The sequence below is a fragment of the Haliotis rubra genome, unplaced genomic scaffold (assembly GCF_003918875.1).
Source record: "Haliotis rubra isolate DU_JTF1 unplaced genomic scaffold, ASM391887v1 Scf897, whole genome shotgun sequence".
Lineage (NCBI taxonomy): Eukaryota > Metazoa > Mollusca > Gastropoda > Lepetellida > Haliotidae > Haliotis > Haliotis rubra.
This window is the reverse complement of record NW_025767631.1, coordinates 337,501-361,153: the sequence shown is the minus strand read 5'-3', so window position 1 is coordinate 361,153 and position 23,653 is coordinate 337,501. Positions and strand designations below refer to the sequence as shown.

Sequence of the window (23,653 nt, the reverse complement as noted above, 5' to 3'; positions counted from 1 at the left end):
ATCAGGTCCCCATCAACCCATGCGGGTCGTGGGGAATCGGGCGGCCAGACTCGGCTACTTGAATGTGTGTCATCGTCACCCTATACTCACAATATCGATGACTGGATTGTCTGGTCCAGATTTACAGGCAGCGGTCTTAATACTGGAATATTGCTGAGTGCGGCTTTTTAAGCAGTAAATCCAACACTTTTAGCATCCCAGGTGCCATGCGTGGTGCAGAGATGCGACCCTTACCAGGATCCGCTGGTCTTACTGAGCCAGAATCTCTCCGAATAGAATCACTCTGAATACAATATCTGTACACATAATGTACATCAGAGCTATCAACGACCGTGACATGTGTCACCATGATCAAACTGACACGCTTTACAAGTATGATTAGAAACCTAAACACTGCGAAAGTAATAATTAAACATCTTATTCCCGATCTTACCAAGCATAGATAAGTATCATAAGTCCCGAACTTACCACGTTGATATAATGTTGTTATATTGTTTGACGGGGCGCGTTGAGGAGGCCTTTGCATGTGTTTTGGATCATTTCCACATTTGGACGGGATTCATCGGTTTGCGGATCTGTGGACCTTATATATGGAAACTTCAGAAAAAAGTATCAGCAGAATGACAAGCTTGTGTTTTACCGCCCACTGTAACGATCCTTCTGACACTAAAAACGTCATTAAATATACCGGGGTCAGATTTCAGAAATACAATATAATGACCAGGCCAAACTACTCCGTTACGTCTATCACCTTCCGTTCCCAAAATTTTGTTTGTCAAATAATCGATCTGCAGAACAAAGTCCTCACTATCAAAATCCTTAAACTAAAAACTGGCCTACAGCATTGTGAACAAACATGGCGAGTGCAGGCTGTTTATAGGTGCAGGCTGGGCAACCGGGCGGGCGGACGTGCTACTCACTACCGAAAGTACGGAGGGGAACAATTACCCCGTCAGTGGTTTCACCATTGTACCACTCCGTGATACTGGTCCCTCACGACGGCCTCACGACTGAACGTCTCGTACCCAACACAGTGACCTTGTGATCTAATGTATGCTGTGTCACTTTAAATCTTCCGCAATGTTCGGTGACAGAAAGTTTTAGCAGGAGAGTTGGTCTGACCTGATCCATGCAGCTTTTCTCAAACCGAAAGTAAATTTAAATTGCACAAAACAGGGTGAACACGTTGCAATAATAAAATATACTAAAAAATACGCCCAGTTGATGAGTGAGTTAAGATTAAGATTTACAATCAAATCGTGATGTTTTAGTTAATAGCGTGGTGAATGACTTGGTGGTGAATATCACCTGTACACCCCACGCGATCCCACACCTGTACACAACACATGAATCCCATGCCTGTACACAACACATGAATCCCATGCCTGTACACCCAACCCGAATCACACACCTCAACACAACACATGAATCTCACACCTGTACACCACACCCGAATCCCACACCTGTACCCAACCCGAATCTCACACCTCTAAACCCGACATAAATCACAAACCTGTACACCTGAATCCCACACCTATACACCCAGCCGAATCCCACACCTGTGCATTCCCCCAAATCACACACCTGTACACAACACGTGAATCTCACACCAGTACACCCACCCGATTCCCACACCTGTACACCCAACCCGAATCCCACACCTGTACACACTTCTTGTACACATCTGTACACGCTATATATATACTGTATCATTTTGCCCATCCAGAAAAGACATGTCCGGTTCCTAATATACCTTATTTCCATTTATCCCAGGCCACAGCGTGGATATATTGACCGTACAAAAGACAATCAAACTCCTCGTAACGAAAAATAAAGATATTTATTCTGCTTATAAACAGGTCAACAAATACAACATGATTTTCCATCACAACAACGTGTTGCAATATGGCCTTATATTACACTTGAAAATATTTTTATAGATTTGTTCTTTGAGTGTATAAGCAATGTGTGTGTGCGTGCGTGCGTGTGCGTGTGACACGTGATCTAGTGTCCTGTCCTGTTCCCGTGAGCGCCACTGTCCCAGGGCCCTGTTCCTCAAAGCGATCGTAGCGCTATGATGATCGTAACTTCCATACTTTAACATAGACTTACGACTGTCGTAGCTCTATGATAGCTCTGAGGAATGGGGCCCTGGTCGGGTACCCTGGACAATAGGAACTTGTTCCAAGGTCATGTAGTTCACTGGCCCAGGACCAAAACTGGTCCACCTTGATTCTTTGACCTGTCGAAAGTTCTTGGTATCGAATGAATTCCCTCAAAACTTGTATAGACTCATAACTTGTAAAATTCATGTTGCCGAGTGTAGGAAACAGATAGATCTATAAGAGTATAACCCACATAAGGGCATCCCGTGGAAGTGGAGAATTAAAATAAACGGGTTTTCAATGCCAAATGCATGGCGCTACCGTAATAAAGCGCCCATAAAATGCCCATCATGCTCTGACATGAAATACGTATATATTTCGATGTCGTACTATTCAGCAAAATCTGAGAATGTATTGGTTTATTAATAATGGACGGTGATACTGGCAGTATATAGCAATTGGATTAAATATTTACAACATAGATAATAAAAACAGGCTCACGTGTAAACACACAGATAACAATGAAATGTCCAGCGTCGAGAAGCAACTAATACATGCATCAGCGTTACCTCTCAAACTTTCTGAGACTAAAATGTTGAATGCTATTTTAAATGCAGCGTTTGACATTGCCCTCATGAAGCTGGCTGGATGTGTTGCCATTCTACCTTAGATGCCAACACAACCCTTGCCCATAGTCGAAGTTTGAGGATAGTTCCTGTACAGTGGGTATGGAGTAGTCTCCCTTTGTAAATATGTGGAGTCCCTTTCAAGAAACCAGCCTAACAATGGGGTTTGCCGGTACAGGTTAACAATGGGTAAAATGACTTCTAATTATTCCACTCCTACATGCGACAAAACAGTAAAAATACGATGCATAGTAAAGGCATTAATCCTGTTCAACGAACTGCCTTCGCTAAAACAATGAAAAGGACTCGCGTTCATATAGATTCATATCACTGGCAGTGTAAAATTAAGCACGAGACAACGGACATTAATAACAGCCGTGTAGATAACACTCGTATACAACTGTCAACTGTGTTTCCCTGTGTTCTGCAGGTCCCAGTACGCCACCAGAATGTTGAGCAATGGAAGGAGTGAGCCATCAGGCCTTTCATGTGTGTAGGTCTGTGAGATTCTAAGGTTCTGTGCTCGCTGGTGTAGCGTCCGAATTTTGTTACATCACTGAAAACAGGTGTTCGTCGATCGGCTTTGATAGCAGTAAGTGGGTACCCGGTAGAAATTAACTGTTTGCATGGAGGATCTCGATTCTACACACTTGAAGCGGGAGCTTCACCCTAAATATAAATGATCATAGCATTGTATGATACAAGAACTTACGTAATGGAATAATACAATGTTTGTAAACTATAAATTAGGATGATAATCTATTCCTGATAATTTTAATTCAACAGGATAACGTGTTTATATAATGCATTTGATTTTGAAAGAGAAATATTACATTATGATTTAATTTTGTCAATCGTTACACGTTTATTTATATTCATACATTACCTTTGTGTACACAAATTCCTTGTCAATGGTTGGATTAGATGAATAACTGTGGTTTGACTGGGTGTTACCATGGAAACCGCGTTGTTTCCTCATGGACCTGACTACAATTAGTTTCCCCTGGTGGTTGTAGGGCAGCGAGTACACAGGCTCCTCGGGGCTCCTCACCGGGGCAACACAAGGGGCGGACGGAGGCTTCTTCTTGAACCGCGATCGATTCAGAAATCTGAAGGAGACAGATATACATTACAACGTTATCAAGTAAGTCTGACATTCTGTCTCTCGGTTTAACACCAACGCTCCGTCAACACAACTACCCCACCTAGTGGTAGAGTTAACCTACCTCTTACTGTACACAGCGAGGACAACTCCTGTTAGGAAACCACATGTCAGCCCAAGAACCAGAAACACGTACGGTAGATAGTGGTCCAGACCTGAAACACACGACAGATATTGGTCCAGACCTGAAACACACGACAGATATTGGTCCAGACCTGAAACACACGACAGATATTGGTCCTGACCTGAAACACACGACAGTGAGTGGTTCAGACTTGGAACACACGACAGATAGTGGTCCAGACCTGAAACCCACGACAGTGAGTGGTTCAGACTTGGAACACACGACAGATATTGGTCCAGACCTGAAACCCACGACAGTGAGTGGTTCAGACTTGGAACACACGACAGATAGTGGTCCAGACCTGAAACACACGACAGATATTGGTCCAGACCTGAAACACACGACAGTGAGTGGTTCAGACTTGGAACACACGACAGATATTGGTCCAGACCTGAAACACACGACAGATATTGGTCCAGACCTGAAACACACGACAGTGAGTGGTTCAGACTTGGAACACACGACAGTGAGTGGTTCAGACTTGGAACACACGACAGATATTGGTCCAGACCTGAAACACACGACAGATATTGGTCCAGACCTGAAACACACGACAGATATTGGTCCAGACCTGAAACACACGACAGATATTGGTCCAGACCTGAAACACACGACAGTGAGTGGTTCAGACTTGGAACACACGACAGATAGTGGTCCAGACTTGAAACACACGACAGATATTGGTCCAGACCTGAAACACACGACAGTGAGTGGTTCAGACTTGGAACACACGACAGATATTGGTCCAGACCTGAAACACACGACAGTGAGTGGTTCAGACTTGGAACACACGACAGATAGTGGTCCAGACTAGGAACACACGACAGATAGTGGTCCAGACCTGAAACACACGACAGATAGTGGTCCAGACCTGGAACACACGACAGTGAGTGGTTCGGACTTGGAACACACGACAGATAGTGGTCCAGACCTGAAACACAACAGATAGTGGTCCAGACCTGAAACACATGACAGTGAGTGGTTCAGACTTGAAACACACGACAGTGAGTGGTTCAGACTTGGAACACACGACAGTGAGTGGTTCAGACTTGGAAAACTTGGAGCAGATAGTGGTTCAGACCAGAAGCAGATCACAGATACTGTTTCAGACAGTGGTTCAGATTTGGAAAACGTGGAGCAGATAGTGATACAGATCAGAAACGTAGATAAGTTCAGAAATAAAACATTTGAGGCAGATAATAACCAAGGCACGTTCGACAGTGGTTCGACAATGTCGTTTCAGACAAAACGGGCGGTATACAGCGGTTCCAGTATAAAATAGACAAGAAAGAGGATGGTTCAGAAATGAGAGTGGTTCACTCTTAAAATACGTTGGTCAGTAAGTGGTTCCAACTTACAATTTGCGGACGGGCTCGGCTGTACAGGAAGTGCTGGTGTTGGAGGTGTAGTCGTTGGTGCTTCTGATGAGGACGAGGAGGTGGCTGCGTGCGTCTCTGAATAACGACAGATTGCATGTAAGTAGAGGAATGTAAGTAGAGGAATGTAAGTAGAGAAATGTAAGTAGAGGATTGTAAGTAGAGGAATGTAAGTAGAGAGTGTAAGTAGAGGGATGTAAGTAGAGGAATGTAAGTAGAGGATTGTAAGTAGAGGAATGCAAGTAGAGGAATGTAAGTAGAGGAATGCAAGTAGAGGAATGTAAGTAGAGGAATGCAAATAGAGGAATCTAAGTAGAGGAAGGCAAATAGAGGAATGTAAGTAGACGAACTAATATGCAAGCAGGGCAACCTACTAGAAAACACTCATCACTTATACAGCTAAACAAGGAGAAAAATGTTCAATGATGAAATTATATGCACCTACCACTGCATGTGACTTGAACTGTAGAATTCCCGGATCCTGACAAAACAAAACCAGTGAGTTACGGGAGTAGCATCATACGGAGGTGTGAGTGAGTGAAGTGGAAATAACGCTGACTGAGCAATATTTGAGATATAACCAGGAGAGACAGCTTGGTGTGAAAGGCAGCCCGGGGTGCACTACTTTGATGAACCCCATGAATGCGCAGATTCTAATCTGACAAACCAAGACTATAACCAAATCTAATCTGACAAACCAAAACTATAACCAGATCTAATCTGACAAACCAAGACTGTAACCAGAGCTAATCTGACAAACCAAGACTATAACCAGAGCTAATCTGACAAACCAAGACTTTAACCAGATCTAATCTGACAAACCAAAACTATAACCAGATCTAATCTGACAAACCAAGACTGTAACCAGAGCTAATCTGACAAACCAAACCTATAACAAGATCTAATCTGACAAACCAAGACTATAACCAGATCTAATCTTATAAACCAAAACTATAATATAACCACAGCTAATCTGACAAACCAAAACAATAACCAGAGCTAATCTGACAAACCAAAACTGTAACCAGAGCTAATCTGACAACCCAAAACTATAACCAGATCTAATCTGACAAACCAAGACTATAACCAGAGCTAATCTGACAAACCAAAACTATAACCAGATCTAATCTGACAAACCAAGACTGTAACCAGATCTAATCTGACAAACCAAAACTATAACCAGAGCTAATCTGACAAACCAAGACTATAACCAGATCTAATCTGACAAACCAAAACTATAACCAGATCTAATCTGACAAACCAAAACTATAACCAGATCTAATCTTATAAACCAAAACTCTAACCAGATCTAATCTGACAAACCAAAACTGTAACCAGAGCTAATCTGACAAGCCAAAACTCTAACCAGATCTAATCTGACAAACCAAGACTATAACCAGAGCTAATCTGACAAACCAGAACTATAACCAGAGCTAATCTGACAAACCAAGACTATAACCAGATCTAATCTGGATGCGAACTCAACAATAGACATGTACGAGGGGCGATCAAAAAGTAGGTAGAATCACCAAGAAAACGAAACAATGCAGTTATTTTAATGTTATATTTTTCTACATATTATCTGTCAAGCTGACGCAATTTGGTTTTGCTATGTTCCAGTCTCACGATCCCCATTTTGTTTGACCTTTTATCTTGGTATCCCCCAAAAACGCAAAATCTAAAATAAATGCATCAAAAACTTCAGGAAACAAAATATGCAAGAAATATTTTGTGTGTTCGAGATTGACAGAAGTCCCCTAGAATCACACCTAGATATTACAGTTCATAAAACAACAATTTGAAATTACAATGGCTTGTTAAAAGTGACTCCCCCTTCATGTTGACTGAAAGAGTTTTTGGGGAGACACTACCCATCCCCCTTTCAGATGACGTAATCATAAGGGCATAGCTTATTCTAATGTTTTCACATGATGCCAAGGGTTCAAACTAAATACTGAATGGTCACACAAGCGTCAGCTTACAACATATTATAAACAGTGCCAGCTTGAATATCTGGACACATTATTTTTGAAAGATTACAATGGGGGTGTCCTTAAGAAATAGCCCCCGACTAAATATAAATTAGGCAATTCAAATCTTTGACTGTTGATCATGACGAGAAGTCATCCAATACTATACTGAACATATTTTATATGACATTATCTGAGGGCATACCATTATCCAACAGGTACCAAAAGAAAATCGTTTTTCATTTTCTGCAATTTTGTTAGAAATATTATACCCAAATGTGTTGTGATGACAAATATCTGGATAACCACATTACCCACACATGTGAAATTTTAGATATGGCTTTGCTAACGATTCCTTCAAAATAAAATGAAAGCTTTTCAAACATTGGACATCGAGACTATAGTTAGGCTACGCACTTTTTGATCGACCCTCGTACCTGGTGCCGACTACCGCCAGAGGCTTCCTGAAACAGCCTAACAATGCTTCCTAACGCAGCGTCTCAAACTAACCTCCCGAGCAAAATATGTACACACTTGATAACTTCACAATAGGCATGTCTTGCTTGTTTCGCGTTTATCCACCACCAAGGACAGTAATAGGATGTATATAGTTTATGTTGTCCGCAGTTTTCCAATACAAATATCCTCGATCATATCAGATCTATGAAGCTTGGATTATAGAGAACATAACTTTCCTTGACAGAAACGAGTCAGTGGGAAGCCCAGGTGAAAGAAACGAGGATACGATTTACAACAATATGTAAGGTAAAAGAGATATATGAACGATATATAGGCGATGTTGTGACAAATACGTCATGACAGAGTACAGTACCTTCTACTTTGACCCAGACACTGTGTGGACGCCTCTCCCTGTCCACATCCAGGTGTAAACTCCATTCTGATATGAAGAACTCCCTCATCTGCATGAACTGGACGTCATCGCCACTGACAGTGAGAAATGTGTCGTCGTCTTCTCTGAGGGTCAGTCTGCTGTGGCCTTCTCCTAGCCGGACATCGAGCAGCTGGACGCGGCTACCTCCCTTTACTGTACACGAGCATGTCTCTCTTGGTGACGTCATCGTCTGATCCAGACCGATATAGATATGTGGTCCAGTTCTTACCTTGTTCCGGCACAATTTCACTGATTCCTCCTCTGTGTTAGAATGACACAAGTTATTTACAACCACGATGTCAATAGTGCGGTATTAAAAATCAAAGAAGCAATCGGCATTGTGGAGGAATATGACATGTTTCTACATTTACAGGCTATATTTTCCCCCTGATTATTTCCTTGCTGTTTGTCAGTTGTGTGAGTGAGTGAAGAATATTTTCTGAAAGCCAGTATAAGCTACGTTATGATGCCTTGTTATAATCGGGACAGAATTTACCATTACTGAAAATATGAGCATGGATTCCCGCCAGTGGAAGACACTGGGCACACATGCCTGACCAGCAGGTCCGCTACAGGTCCACAACCAGCCACGACGCTGAGTATATATTGAAAATATTTAAATGATTAGGACCATCTTCAACTCAGGAATTCCTCTGAAATATTCCTCGTCGTGCATACCGCTGACACTGTAATAATGAATCCAATGTACTGGTTTTGCTACTTTGTCTCAAAATAAGGATCTATGTCAGCATAGCAATCAACTAATTACCTTTCACACATTCGTGGTTGACCAGCACGGCTGACGGACGCAGTCCCCCCAGGGTGGTGTTCTGGAGGCTGTGGAGGTGGGTGCCCCGACTCTCCAACAGGCAGTACCTCCTCTGACTGCACTCCTCCAGAACCTCGCGCAGCGCTGACTGATACACTGTCTTGTGACCAGTATCACTCTGGTTCAACAAACACCCTCCGATATCGTACAGTTTGTCATCTCTCTTGTATTTACAACATCCATCGCCATTTGGACTACAGTCAGTTTCAGTTCTTTGTAAAAGTTTCAAAACTAACATTGCTTCATCCCGAGAACATTTTAATATTGATTGTTCTGTTTTGTAGTGACATACATTGGTTTCATATCCACGTTGTACGGCCTCTGGTTCACAATTTGATGAACCTGAAAAAAGGAAAACACAACGCTTATAACAGATTCGCGAAGTTTGATACGGTTAAGAGTGGGTGGGTGTATATTTATGAGAAAAAAATGTCGAAATCTGAGGTTGTCTCACCACAGACTCGATAACTGTATTTTATTTAGAACCGAGCGCTTTAGAACCTACGTGTTAATAGAGACGATTGTTGTGTAAAATGGCGTAGCTTAGAGGAAGAAAAATATATACTGAGTCAAAAAAGAAACTTCACATTCTTTCTTCAGGGCACTATAAAAGACCAAAAGATGGTTGAGATGGTTAAATTGTTATTATTTCATTGCTGAGATCTGTGTGATGTACTCGATACACTGACAGTGCCATAATCAGTTCCATTAGGCTACACCGCCGTTCCAAAACATGGGTATACAGAATGGCAAGTCAGAAGAATAAAAATGCGAAATTTCTCAGTTCAATATCGTGTATGGCCGCCCCGCGCATTCACCACTGCCAAACCCCGTCTCCTCATCGACTGCCTGATGCTTGTGAACACGTGGTTGGGGATTCTGCGCCATTGCTTTTGCAAGGCAGCGCCAAGTTCCTGCAAATTTTGAGGTTGGTTCCTAAGACCACGAAGCCTTCCCCCAAGTGCATCCCAAACGTGCTCTATCGGATTAAGGTCAGGGGACCTCGATGGCCAGTCCATGACGTTGATTCCAGCGTTTTGAAGGAAATTTCGTGTCAACATCGCGGTATGCGGAACTGTAGACCTGTAGACCTGAGCCATGAGCCGCCATGAAAGGAACGAGTTCAGGGGTGAGCACCTGGTCGCGATAAGCAGCAGCTGTGAGGTTTCCACGGATGACCAGAAGTCGGGAACGGTTGTTCCCACAGAAAGCACCCAACACCATGCAACTTCCGCCCCCGGATCTGTCGACTTTCTGTACTCAACATTGGGCATACCGTTCACGACGTCGTCTCCAGACTCTATACCTGCCGTCCGCGAATCTGAGGGTAAACCTGGATTCATCGCTAAAGACGACTCGATTCCAGTCTCTCTGGGTCCATCGGAGGTGACGTTGGGCCCACAGCAGACGTTGACGTTGATGAAACGGCGTCAATATTGGCCCACGATATGGACGTCGAGAATGGAGATTGGCAGCCCGCAACCGATTTCGAATGGTCTGTGAGGACAGTCGACCTCTAAACATCTCAGCCCTGGTTCGTGTAGCCGGCAGAAATCTGTCACGTAGGTGACGTAGGACGATTTGACGGTCTTCTGCTCGTGACGTCACACGTGGACGACCCGACCTTGGGCGATCAGAAGTGGTGCCAGTTTGTTGTAGACGACCTCGCAAGTCATACACAGTACGACGGCTGCATCCCATTGCTCTTGCGACGTCAATAACTGATCTTCCCGCTTGCAACATGCCAACGGCACGTTCACGTTGCACATTTGACAATCGTGGCATTTCAAGTACCGTTAGAACTGTGGTTGAAAAGTGTTTTTTCAATTCTTGAGGCCAATGCAAACACGTGCATATGAAGAAAAGATAGGGATCCCATTTCGGATACATAGATGTATCATCAGAGGAAAATTATTCATTATTTTTCAAATTACATTTTGTGAAGTTTCTGTTTTGACTCAGTACATAAACTCATGTCCAAAAGAAACGATACCAAATATTTTTTTCAATATTTTTAAATTAATGATACTTTTTGGAGAAAAAACATATTTCTGTGTATCCCACGTTCCTAACCAAACGTATTCGATCGAAAAAAACGGTAACATTGATTCACTTAAGAAGCAATTGCACGAATACTCAAAATGACGTTAAGTCGTGTTGCACGAAGTGCACGTGAAGATGAACTGTATAAAACCGCTGGTCCGACACGTTGTGCCCACAGCAGTAAAAAAGCACACTAAAGAAATGGCACGTTTGACAGCGATCGAGAGAGTAAGAGCCGTTGGAATGGTCCGACAGCGAGCATCACACGCAGCTGTAGCAAGAACGTTTGGATGCGCACGCATAACCGTTACCAGGTTAATGCGACGGTTGCGTCAAACAGGCCGAACAACAGTCAGGCTGAGAAGCGGGAGACCCCGGGCGACCACGCCTATTCAAGACAACCACATCCGGTTACTTCACCTACGTAACCGCTTCGTTCCTGCGACGTTAACGGCGGCGACGGGACTGGGACACCGGATCAGTCGACAAACCGTCTACAGGAGACTGCAGGCACATGGTATCCGTGCACGTCGCCCCTACCGCAGAGTTTACCTGACACGTCAAAGCAGTCAACCGATTGATATGGGCCAGGCGTGTTCGGCGGTGGCAATGTCGAAACTGGGCACGTGTCTTGTTTTCGGACGAAAGCCGGTTTTGCCTATACAAGAACGATGGTCGGCAGCGAGTATACCGAAGAGTTCGTGAACGTTTGGCGCCGAACTGCATCCAGCAAGTCCATGCATTTGGAGGCGGAGGTGCAATGGTGTGAGGAGGTATCTGCGGTGATGTAAAAACGAGGCTCGTCATTATTCGGGGGAACCTGAATGCACAGCGTTACCAAGATGAGGTTTTACGACCAGTCGTGCAGCCATTCGCCCAACAGCATCCAGGAGGATTGACCCAGAACTTCCTTGCCAACGCCAACATACAGGTTTTGTCATGGCCAGCGTGTTCACCAGATTTGAATCCCATTGAGCACATCTGGGATCACCTCAATCGGAAAATCAGAAAACGCCCCGAGTCAACCTCCAACAATTGGAACATTGTCTCCAGGATGAGTGGCAGCGAATCATCCCTAACGTCATCCGACGTTTTCAAGAACAAGACGTCATCAGCTCGGAGGCATGTCATGGCATGTATCGCAGCTGCTGGTGGACATACCCGGTACTAAAGTGGCGTTAAGACTGTTTTCAGAGACTACCCTCACTAGCCTCCTCCACTGTGCTAAAATGAATTTTGAATTTTGGGCACCACACTTCGTTTAAAGCCCTGTGTTCATGATTGTAAATCTTTGATTGCCATGACTTTTTGTACACATGCCGTAAAATCATTTATCTAATGAAAGATATCAATTTGAATTGTCTATGTTGTTTTGTTTTAATTGAGTGATCTTTGAAACACGTGGTATCGTTTCTTTTGGACACTAGTTTATTTTAAGCCTGTTACCAAACAGAATCGACCACTGCTCACTGCCAGAATGGAATGGCGCTTAAACACATAGGTCATCATAATATGTATAGAGTATATACGTACAGGGAAAGGTTAAGGGTCATTATTTACGTTTCCTTTTTTCTGACCTTCCATATGCTAGTACCCTTCACAATATCTGCATATGACACTGGTCCAACCACAATCTACATGTCCTATAGTTCTCTTATAGGCCAAATTGTACCACGTGCAGGCATTGGTATCTGTACATAGTAACCGTAATAAACACACCAGTTTCCAGTCATGTACTGATCTGAGACAAATTTGAATGTTTTTGTCCTGCGGAGTAAATATCAATGGATCAGTTTCGTCAGACTGTGTACCCAGAAATGTCGTCAGAGCGCTGACAGTTGACACACGCCAGTGTTGGTACCAGTGGTTACAGTGTTTGGCGTGTCGTCATCAACCTCAGGGTCACAGTTTAGTGATGGTTTCTGTCTTGTACTGGCGGTATGTGCCGCTAACATATATTTAATTTTACAAGTTAACTAATACATTAAAACATATAAAGAGACTATGACCTAGTTTCTCTCGTGGTTCAATGGCGGTTTCAGGTCTTGTTCTATATGCTAGACTACAGCTGGTTGTATGGCGTTGTCCACCGAGACGCCATGATACAGTTTAACTACAGGTCCAGCCCACCATCCCTTGATGCAACTACTAAACGCCGGACGCCATGATACAGTTTAACTACAGGTCCAGCCCACCATCCCTTGTTGCAACTACTAAACGCCGGACGCCATGATACAGTTTAACTACAGGTCCAGCCCACCATCCCTTGATGCAACTACTAAACGCCGGGCGCCATGATACAGTTTAACTACAGGTCCAGCCCACCATCCCTTGTTGCAACTACTAAACGCCGGACGCCATGATACAGTTTAACTACAGGTCCAGCCCACCATCCCTTGTTGCAACTACTAAACGCCGGGTGCCATGATACAGTTTAACTACAGGTCCAGCCCACCATCCCTTGTTGCAACTACTAAACGCCGGACGCCATGATACAGTTTAACTACAGGTCCAGCTCACCACCCCTTGTTGCAACTACTAAACGCCGGGCGCCATGATACAGTTTAACTACAGGTCCAGCCCACCATCCCTTGTTGCAGCTACTAAACGCCGGACCCCATGATACAGTTTAACTACAGGTCCAGCCCACCATCCCTTGATGCAACTACTAAACGCCGGGCGCTATGATACAGTTAAACTACAGGTCCAGCCCACAATCCCTTGTTGCAACTACTAAACGCCGGGTGCCATGATACAGTTTAACTACAGGTCCAGCCCACCATCCCTTGTTGCAACTACTAAACGCCGGGCGCCATGATACAGTTTAACTACAGGTCCAGCCCACCATCCCTTGTTGCAGCTACTAAACGCCGGACCCCATGATACAGTTTAACTACAGGTCCAGCCCACCATCCCTTGTTGCAACTACTAAACGCCGGGCGCCATGATACAGTTTAACTACAGGTCCAGCCCACCATCCCTTGTTGCTTGTTGCAACTACTAAACGCCGGGCGCCATGATACAGTTTAACTACAGGTCCAGCCCACCATCCCTTGTTGCAACTACTAAACGCCGGGCGCCATGATACAGTTTAACTACAGGTCCAGCCCACCAGCCCTTGTTGCAACTACTAAACGCCGGGCGCCATGATACAGTTTAACTACAGGTCCAGCCCACCATCCCTTGTTTGCAACTACTAAACGCCGGGCGCCATGATACAGTTTAACTACAGGTCCAGCTCACCATCCCTTGTTGCAACTACTAAACGCCGGGCGCCATGATACAGTTTAACTACAGGTCCAGCTCACCATCCCTTGTTGCAACTACTAAACGCCGGACGCCATGATACAGTTTAACTACAGGTCCAGCCCACCATCCCTTGTTGCAACTACTAAACGCCGGGCGCCATGATACAGTTTAACTACAGGTCCAGCCCACCATCCCTTGTTGCAACTACTAAACGCCGGGCGCCATGATACAGTTTAACTACAGGTCCAGCCCACCATCCCTTGTTGCAACTACTAAACGCCGGGCGCCATGATACAGTTTAACTACAGGTCCAGCCCACCATCCCTTGTTGCAACTACTAAACGCCGGGCGCCATGATACAGTTTAACTACAGGTCCAGCCCACCATCCCTTGTTGCAACTACTAAACGCCGGGCGCCATGATACAGTTTAACTACAGGTCCAGCCCACCATCCCTTGTTGCAACTACTAAACGCCGGGCGCCATGATACAGTTTAACTACAGGTCCAGCCCACCATCCCTTGTTGCAACTACTAAACGCCGGGCGCCATGATACAGTTTAACTACAGGTCCAGCCCACCATCCCTTGTTGCAACTACTAAACGCCGGGCGCCATGATACAGTTTAACTACAGGTCCAGCCCACCATCCCTTGTTGCAACTACTAAACGCCGGGCGCCATGATACAGTTTAACTACAGGTCCAGCCCACCATCCCTTGTTGCAGCTACTAAACGCCGGGCGCCATGATACAGTTTAACTACAGGTCCAGCCCACCATCCCTTGTTGCAACTACTAAACGCCGGGCGCCATGATACAGTTTAACTACAGGTCCAGCCCACCATCCCTTTTTTGCAACTACTAAACGCCGGACGCCATGATACAGTTTAACTACAGGTCCAGCCCACCATCCCTTGTTGCAACTACTAAACGCCGGGCGCCATGATACAGTTTAACTACAGGTCCAGCCCACCATCCCTTGTTGCAACTACTAAACGCCGGGCGCCATGATACAGTTTAACTACAGGTCCAGCCCACCATCCCTTGTTGCAACTACTAAACGCCGGGCGCCATGATACAGTTTAACTACAGGTCCAGCCCACCAGCCCTTGTTGCAACTACTAAACGCTGGGCGCCATGATACAGTTTAACTACAGGTCCAGCCCACCATCCCTTGTTGCAACTACTAAACGCCGGGCGCCATGATACAGTTTAACTACAGGTCCAGCCCACCATCCCTTGTTGCAACTACTAAACGCCGGACGCCATGATACAGTTTAACTACAGGTCCAGCCCACCAGCCCTTGTTGCAACTACTAAACGCCGGACGCCATGATACAGTTTAACTACAGGTCCAGCTCACCATCCCTTGTTGCAACTCCCGGGCTACAGCCATGATACAGTTTAACTACAGGTCCAGCTCCTTTGTTGCAAAACGCCGGACGCCATGATACTTTAAACAGGTCCAGCCGTTGCAACTACTAAACGCCGGATGATACAGTTTAACTACAGGTCCAGCTCACCATCCCTTTGTTGCAACTACTAAACGCAACTACTAAACGGGCGCCATGATACAGTTTAACTACAGGTCCAGCCCACCATCCCTTGTTGCAACTACTAAACGCCGGACGCCATGATACAGTTTAACTACAGGTCCAGCCCACCATCCCTTGTTGCAACTACTAAACGCCGGGCGCCATGATACAGTTTAACTACAGGTCCAGCTCACCATCCCTTGTTGCAACTACTAAACGCCGGGCGCCATGATACAGTTTAACTACAGGTCGGAATTTTTTGTGGGATCTTCTCGTCCTTACTTCCCAATAACAAACCATCTTAACATGCTACAGTACTGTCTTCATTCATCCAGGGTGAGGGTTAATTCATGTCTGACTGACCTGTCGGGGATTTCACGTGGACATGATCACTCACAAGCTAATGATGGACGTCATGCTCCTTACATCCGAGTCGTCCCCTGTGCATATCTCTACACTAATGGGAGCCATGGCGACAACGTCAGTCCACCCCCGGGTTCGTCAGTCTCTTTGTGTCGGTCACTTGTGTCTGGAGGTAGGTGTTGGAGAGGGAAGGGTGGGGGTATGTGTTGTAGTGGGAGGGTGGAGCTTAGTGTTAGGGTAGGAGTGGGAGGGGGTAGGTGCTGGAGAATGAGGGTGGGGGTAGGTGTTGGAGTGGGAGGGTGGGGTAGGTGTTGGGAAGTGGGAGGGGGATGTGGTGTTAGAGTGGGAGGGTGGGGTAGGTGCTGGAGGGAGGGGTGGGAGGTGGGTGGAGAGGTGGGGGTAGGTGTTGGAGAGGGGAAGGGTGGGTGTAGGTGTTGGAGTGTTGGAGGGTGGGGCTTGGTGTTGGAGAGTGGGAGGGTTGGTGGGAGGGTAGGTGCTTTGAGAGGGAGGGTGGGGGGGGTTGGTGTTGGAGAGGGAGGAAAGGTGGGGGTAGGTGTTGTAGTGGGAGGGGTGGGTGTAGGTTTGTAGTGGGAGGGTGGGGGTAGGTGTTGGAGGAGGGGGTGGGGTAGGTGTTGGAGAGGGAGGGTCGGGGGTAGGTGTTGGAGAAGGAGGGGTGGGGGTAGGTGCTAGAGAGGGAGGGGTGGGGGTAGGTGTTGGAGAGGGGGAGGGGTGGGGTTGTAGTGGGAGGTGTTGGAGGGTGTTGGGGGGGTAGGTGGTGGGAGATGGGGGTAGGGTGGAAGGGTGGGTGTGGGTGTTGGAGAAGGAGGGGTGGGGGTAGGTGTTGGAGATGGAGGGTGGGTGTTGGAGTGGGAGGTGTTGGTCGAGGGGTAGGTGTTGGGGGGTTGGGGTAGGTGTTGGAGAAGGGTGGGGTGGGGGAAGGTGTTGGAGATGGAGGGGTGGGGTAGGGTTGGAGAGGGAGGGGTAGGTGTTGGAGTGGGAGGGCTGGGTTAGTGTTGGGGGTAGATGTTGAATTGGGAGGGGTGTGGGGTAGGTGTTAAGTGGGAGGGTGGGGCTTGGTATTAGAGTAGGAGGGTGGCGGTGGAGTGGGAGGGGTGGGGGTAGGTGTTGGAGAGGGAGTGGGAGGGGTGGGGTAGGTGTTGGAGTAGGAGGGGTGGGGTAGGTTTTAAAGTGGGAGGGGGAGCTGGGTGTTGGCAGGGGTAGAGTTGGAGTGGGAGGGGTGGGGGTAGGTGCTGGAGAGGGAGGGTGGGGTAGGTGTAGGTGTTGGAGGGGCAGGGGGTGGGGTAGGTGTTGGAGTGGGAGGGGTGGGGGGTAGGTGTTAGTAGTGGAGGAGGGTTGGTGTTAGTGCTGGAGTGAGAGGTAGTGGGTGTTGTGGTGTGTGTGTGTGTGTGTGTGTGTGGGCGCTGTTGAATTGAATTGGTGTTTTCGCTGTGGGAGTTGTGGGTCGTCGGAGGAATTTTGAAATAAGTAACATAATCGAAGCACTCATAATCCTTAATCATTATTATGCCGAGAAACGACAAATGTCGGGCAGTGTTCTGTCTGTATAACTGTGTTTCCTTTTCTTTAAAATAAAATATACCAGCACTCACCTTTATATTTGTCAACACATATGTGTATGCATTTGATAAAATGTATGTACGACCTTCATTTGTACAACCTTTAGATCTCTGTACAACATTTTCATGAGTTTCCTAATACAAATCTCCGACCGTATCGTTAGAGGGATGTTTTCAGTGTAACAACTTATAATTATTTGTCCGCACAGTTTTATTGCATATTATTATACACGTATATCTACACGGTACATATACCGTGAAATAGATTCATATGATATAGATGTGTATTAACTATACCAGTGATATATTAAGTTGAGTATACAACGTGTGCAATATTATTTCTCTGCACCCTGAAATATACCGTTAGATCCCACGGACGGAGTTTTCAAACTGTGAAAGAACTGTTACACAATCAGCTGGCGTGACCTGGACGCTAACCCTGACACCCCACCTCCTCTCCACCCCATACAAGTGCATACATTAAAACAAACGTATATCTATGCTTACCTTGGCTTGGCAGCAGCAATAACACCAGAACTGCTCCTATACGTTTGGTACTTTCCATCACTACACGCAAATAGCTGCACGTTTCATGTAGTTCAAGGTGACTGAAATTTATGCGGTGATTTGACCTAGTTAGTTAAGCCTGTGATAGAAAACATGAGTCAACAGGAAATAGTGACAAGGGAATTTAGGGGGGCATTGAACAGTTCGCCCCGTGCATGAGATGAACAGTCAGCTTGCTTCTTGAAGGTGTTGCTTGATATTATTATTGCACATTGTACAATTCATGACCTTCCAACCATTGAACCGTTCAACTGCCTGACTGATTAAATATACAATATATGCTCGAGAGATAGGACTGTAAATAAATAAATAAATAAATAAATAAATAAATAAATAAATAAATAAATAAATAAATAAATAAATAAATAAATAAATAAATAAATAAATAAATAAATAAATAAATAAATAAATAAATAAATAAATAAATAAATAAATAAATAAATAAATAAATAAAATAAAAAATAAATAAATAAATAAACTGCTTAGATTGTGGGATATAGGGACTATATATCCTGTGAGACAGATTTGTACACTTGTACATGTAACCTGTGCTCACAGTTGAGGGTTCGAGATATGACGTCACGTTGAACTCAAATCGTGTTGTTCCCTCCTAGTGTAGTGAGTGAGTGAGTGATTTGAGTGAGGTTTCCGGTGGTTTTAGCAATATTCCAGCAGTGTTACAGTGAGGGACAGAAATGACATCCACGATTTGCATGAATGTGGAGAATCGAACACGAGGCCTCCTACGATTTGCATGAATGTGGAGAATCGAACACGAGGCATCGGCGTTACGAGCGAGCGCTTTAACCATGGGGCTAGCTGACCGCCAACTTCACCACTTCTTTCCAGGCGTGAGCAGCACTTGAAGCAGACTTACTGGGCTGAAACAGTTGTCAAGAATGCTACAACACAACTACCTGTGGCCTGATTGTGATGCTACAACACAACTACCTGTGATCTGATTGTGATGCTACAACACAACTACCTGTGATCTGATTGTGATGCTACAACACAACTACCTGTGATCTGATTGTGATGCTACAACACAACTACCTGTGATCTGATTGTGATGCTACAACACAACTACCTGTGATCTGATTGTGATGCTACAACACAACTACCTGTGATCTGATTGTGATGCTACAACACAACTACCTGTGATCTGATTGATCAACACAACTTGATCTGATGCTGATGCTAACACAACTACCTGTGATCTGATTGTGATGCTACAACACAACTACCTGTGATCTGATTGTGATGCTACAACACAACTACCTGTGATCTGATTGTGATGCTACAACACAACTACCTGTGATCTGATTGTGATGCTACAACACAACTACCTGTGATCTGATTGTGATGCTACAACACAACTACCTGTGATCTGATTGTGATGCTACAACACAACTACCTGTGATCTGATTGTGATGCTATTATGATTGTGATGCTACAACACACTACAACTCAACTACCTGTGATCTGATTGTGATGCTACAACACAACTACCTGTGATCTGATTGTGATGCTACAACACAACTACCTGTGATCTGATTGTGATGCTACAACACAACAACTACCTGTGATCTGATTGTGATGCTACAACACAACTACCTGTGATCTGATTGTGATGCTACAACACAACTACCTGTGATCTGATTGTGATGCTACAACACAACTACCTGTGATCTGATTGTGATGCTACAACACAACTACCTGTGATCTGATTGTGATGCTACAACACAACTACCTGTGATCTGATTGTGATGCTACAACACAACTACCTGTGATCTGATTGTGATGCTACAACACAACTACCTGTGATCTGACAACTACCTGTGATCTGATGATGATGCTACAACACAACTACCTGTGATCTGATTTCAGATGCTACAACACAACTACCTGTGATCTGATTGTGATGCTACAACACAACTACTACTGTGATCTGATTGTGATGCTACAACACAACTACCTGTGATCTGATTGTGATGCTACAACACAACTACCTGTGATCTGATTGTGATGCTACAACACAACTACCTGTGATCTGATTGTGATGCTACAACACAACTACCTGTGATCTGATTGTGATGCTACAACACAACTACCTGTGATCTGATTGTGATGCTAATTCACAAACCTGTGATCTGATTGTGATGCTACAACACAAGTATCTGTGATCTGATTGTGATGCTACAACATAACTACCTGTGATCTGATTGTGATGCTACAACACAACTACCCGCGATCTGGGCCCTTATTCTCAAAACGTACTTACTCCTAAGAATTCTTAACTTTGATCGTAGCCAATGTGTTAAGAATGGGCTTAAGAAGTTCGTAGTGCTACAAACGTATTGAGAATGGCTATCCCGGTTCTGATAAATGAGCTTAAGTTATATATTTCACCTTTAGGGTTGTATTAAAGCGTTGTATGTGACACTCCAACTACGGTGTCATTGGGAGCTGTAGTCAGTCTGTGTAGCTCGGAGACTACGGAAACTACCGTCGACAAGGAATGATAAATTGGTTCCAGTCTCAGCTCACATCTTCATCTCATCACTCACAAACAGTACCTAAAAGATATTCTGTACCTAAAAGATATTCTGAATTTTATTAATTGATATATAACGTCACGTGATCAGGGATGAGCAATAGTATCATACCCCAATGAGCAATAGTATCATACCCCAATGAGCAATAGTATCATACCCCAATCATATCATACCCCAATCATTAATAGTATCATACTCCAATCATCAATAGTATCATACCCCAATCATATCATACCCCAATCATCAATAGTATCATACCCAAATCACATCATACCCCAATGAGCAATGGTATCATACCCCAATCATCAATAGTATCATACCCCAATCATCAATAGTATCATACCCTAATCATCAATAGTATCATACCCAATCATATCATACCCCAATCATCAATAGTATCATACCCCAATCATTAATAGTATCATACCCCAATCATTAATAGTATCATACCCCAATCATCAATAGTATCATACCCCAATCATTAATAGTATCATACCCCAATCATCAATAGTATCATACCCCAATCATCAATAGTATCATACCCCAATCATCAATAGTATCATACCCCAATCATCAATAGTATCATACCCCAATCATCAATAGTATCATACCCCAATCATCAATAGTATCATACCCCAATCATTAATAGAATCATACCCCAATCATCAATAGTATCATACCCCAATCATTAATAGTATCATACCCCAATCATTAATAGAATCATACCCCAATCATTAATAGTATCATACCCTAATCATTAATAGTATCATACCCAATCATTAATAGTATCATACCCCAATCATCAATAGTATCATACCCCAATCATATCATACCCCAATCATCAATAGCATTAATAGTATCAAACCCCAATCATCAATAGTATCATACTGCAATCATCAATAGTATCATACCCCAATCATCAATAGTATCATACCCCAATCAGTAATAGTATCATACCCCAATCATATCATACCCCAATGAGCAATAGTATCATACCCCAATGAGCAAAAGTATCATACCCAAATCATCAATAGTATCATACCCAAATCATCAATAGTACCATACCCCAACCATCAATAGTATCATACCCCAGTCATCAATAGTATCATACCCCAATCATCAATAGTATCATAACCCAATCATTAATAGTATCATACCCCAATCATATCATACCCCAATCATCAATAGTATCATACCCAAATGATCAATAGTATCATACCCCAATCATCAATAGAATCATACCCCAATCATGAAGAGTATCATACACCAATCATTAATAGTATCATACCCCAATCATTAATAGAATCATACCCCAATCATTAATAGTATCATACCCTCATCATTAATAGTATCATACCCCAATCATCAATAGTATCATACCCCAATCATCAATAGTATCATACCCCAATGAGCAATAGTATCATACCCCAATCATCAATAGTATCATACCCCAATCATTAATAGAATCATACCCCAATCATCAATAGTATCATACCCCAATCATTAATAGTATCATACCCCAATCATCAATAGTATAATACCCCAATCATCAACAGTATCATACCCCAATGAGCAATAGTATCATACCCCAATCATTAATAGTATTATACCCCAATCATCAATAGTATCATACCCCAATCATCAGTAGTATCATACCCCAATCATCAATAGTATCATACCCCAATCATTAATAGTATCATACCCCAATCATATCATACCCCAATGAGCAATAGTATCATACCACAAGTATCATACCCCAATCATCAATAGTATAATACCCCAATCATCAATAGTATCATACCCCAATGAGCAATAGTATCATACCCCAATCATTAATAGTATCATACCCCAATCATCAATAGTATCATACCCCAATCATCAATAGTGTCATACCCCAATCATCAATAGCATCATACCCCAATCATCAATAGTATCATACCCCAATCATTAATAGAATCATACCCCAATCATCAATAGTATCATACCCCAACCATCAATAGTATCATACCCCAATCATCAATAGAATCATACCCCATTCATCAATAGTATCATACCCCAATCATCAATAGAATCATACCCCATTCATCAGTAGTATCATACCCCAATCATCAATAGTATCATACCCCAATCATCAATAGTATCATACCCCAATGAGCAATAGTAACCCTGGTCGTCACAGTCGTTTCCAGCTGCTGAGTGAGGGTCAGCTGTGTAGGCAATTGATTCCCCTCGGAGCGCCTCGGGCAAACGTTGAGACCTTTCCATACTGCCTTCTTGCAACCTCGGACCTGACAATCGGGTCCGCCATTATTTAATTCCTGCTATTCGGGAGTCTAATCGAGTAGCCTCTCTTCGTTCTTTGTTGCGGGTTCTGAAATGTTAGCCATATTGTGAGACGTAAATTTGTGAGCGAGTTGTGTTTAAACATCTTTCAACCATGTTACAATGATACCCCGCCATGTGAGCTTGATGTGGGACGAGAGACAAAAGAGATGAGGGCTTCAGAGCGCATTGATGAATCCCACGACCACGAGTTAGGTGCCAACAAACTTTCAGATATAATCAGTGAGAGTTATGGATTCGATCCTCACACAACTCAACTGTGCGCCAGACGACTGGGTGCTGGGGTGTCAAAACAGACTTCCGCGTATAGTGAACTGCCATTGTCTCTGGACGGTTCGTG

General features: G+C 44.1%; 1 protein-coding gene across 2 annotated transcripts; it reads right to left on the bottom strand.

The window, feature by feature from the left end:
• Positions 1 to 1,821: 1,821 nt before the first annotated feature.
• LOC124263740 lies at positions 1,822 to 18,558 on the bottom strand. Of its 2 annotated transcripts, none has more exons than XM_046698445.1 (8): positions 18,356 to 18,558; positions 9,025 to 9,426; positions 8,196 to 8,516; positions 5,839 to 5,874; positions 5,376 to 5,471; positions 3,958 to 4,048; positions 3,618 to 3,840; positions 1,822 to 3,400 (listed from the first exon to the last, which is right to left on the bottom strand). In XM_046698445.1, exons 1-8 carry the CDS (start codon positions 18,411 to 18,413, stop codon positions 3,374 to 3,376), a joined length of 1,254 nt encoding a protein of 417 aa, XP_046554401.1. In that variant the 5' UTR covers positions 18,414 to 18,558; the 3' UTR covers positions 1,822 to 3,373. The 2 variants fall into 2 exon arrangements, with proteins under 2 accessions (XP_046554401.1, XP_046554402.1); XM_046698446.1 differs by lacking the exon at positions 18,356 to 18,558 and adding an exon at positions 16,272 to 16,447.
• Between the last annotated feature and the right edge of the window lie 5,095 nt (positions 18,559 to 23,653).

Coding starts and splice junctions, on each gene's coding strand:
- LOC124263740 (XM_046698445.1), bottom strand. CDS start 18,413: ATGGAAAGTACCAAACGTATAGGAGCAGTTCTGGTGTTATTGCTGCTG. Junction 5,875..8,195: donor TGTCTGGGTCAAAGTAGAAG/GTACTGTACTCT, acceptor TTGTTTTGTCAG/GATCCGGGAATTCTACAGTT. Junction 3,841..3,957: donor CTCGCTGTGTACAGTAAGAG/GTAGGTTAACTC, acceptor TGTCTCCTTCAG/ATTTCTGAATCGATCGCGGT.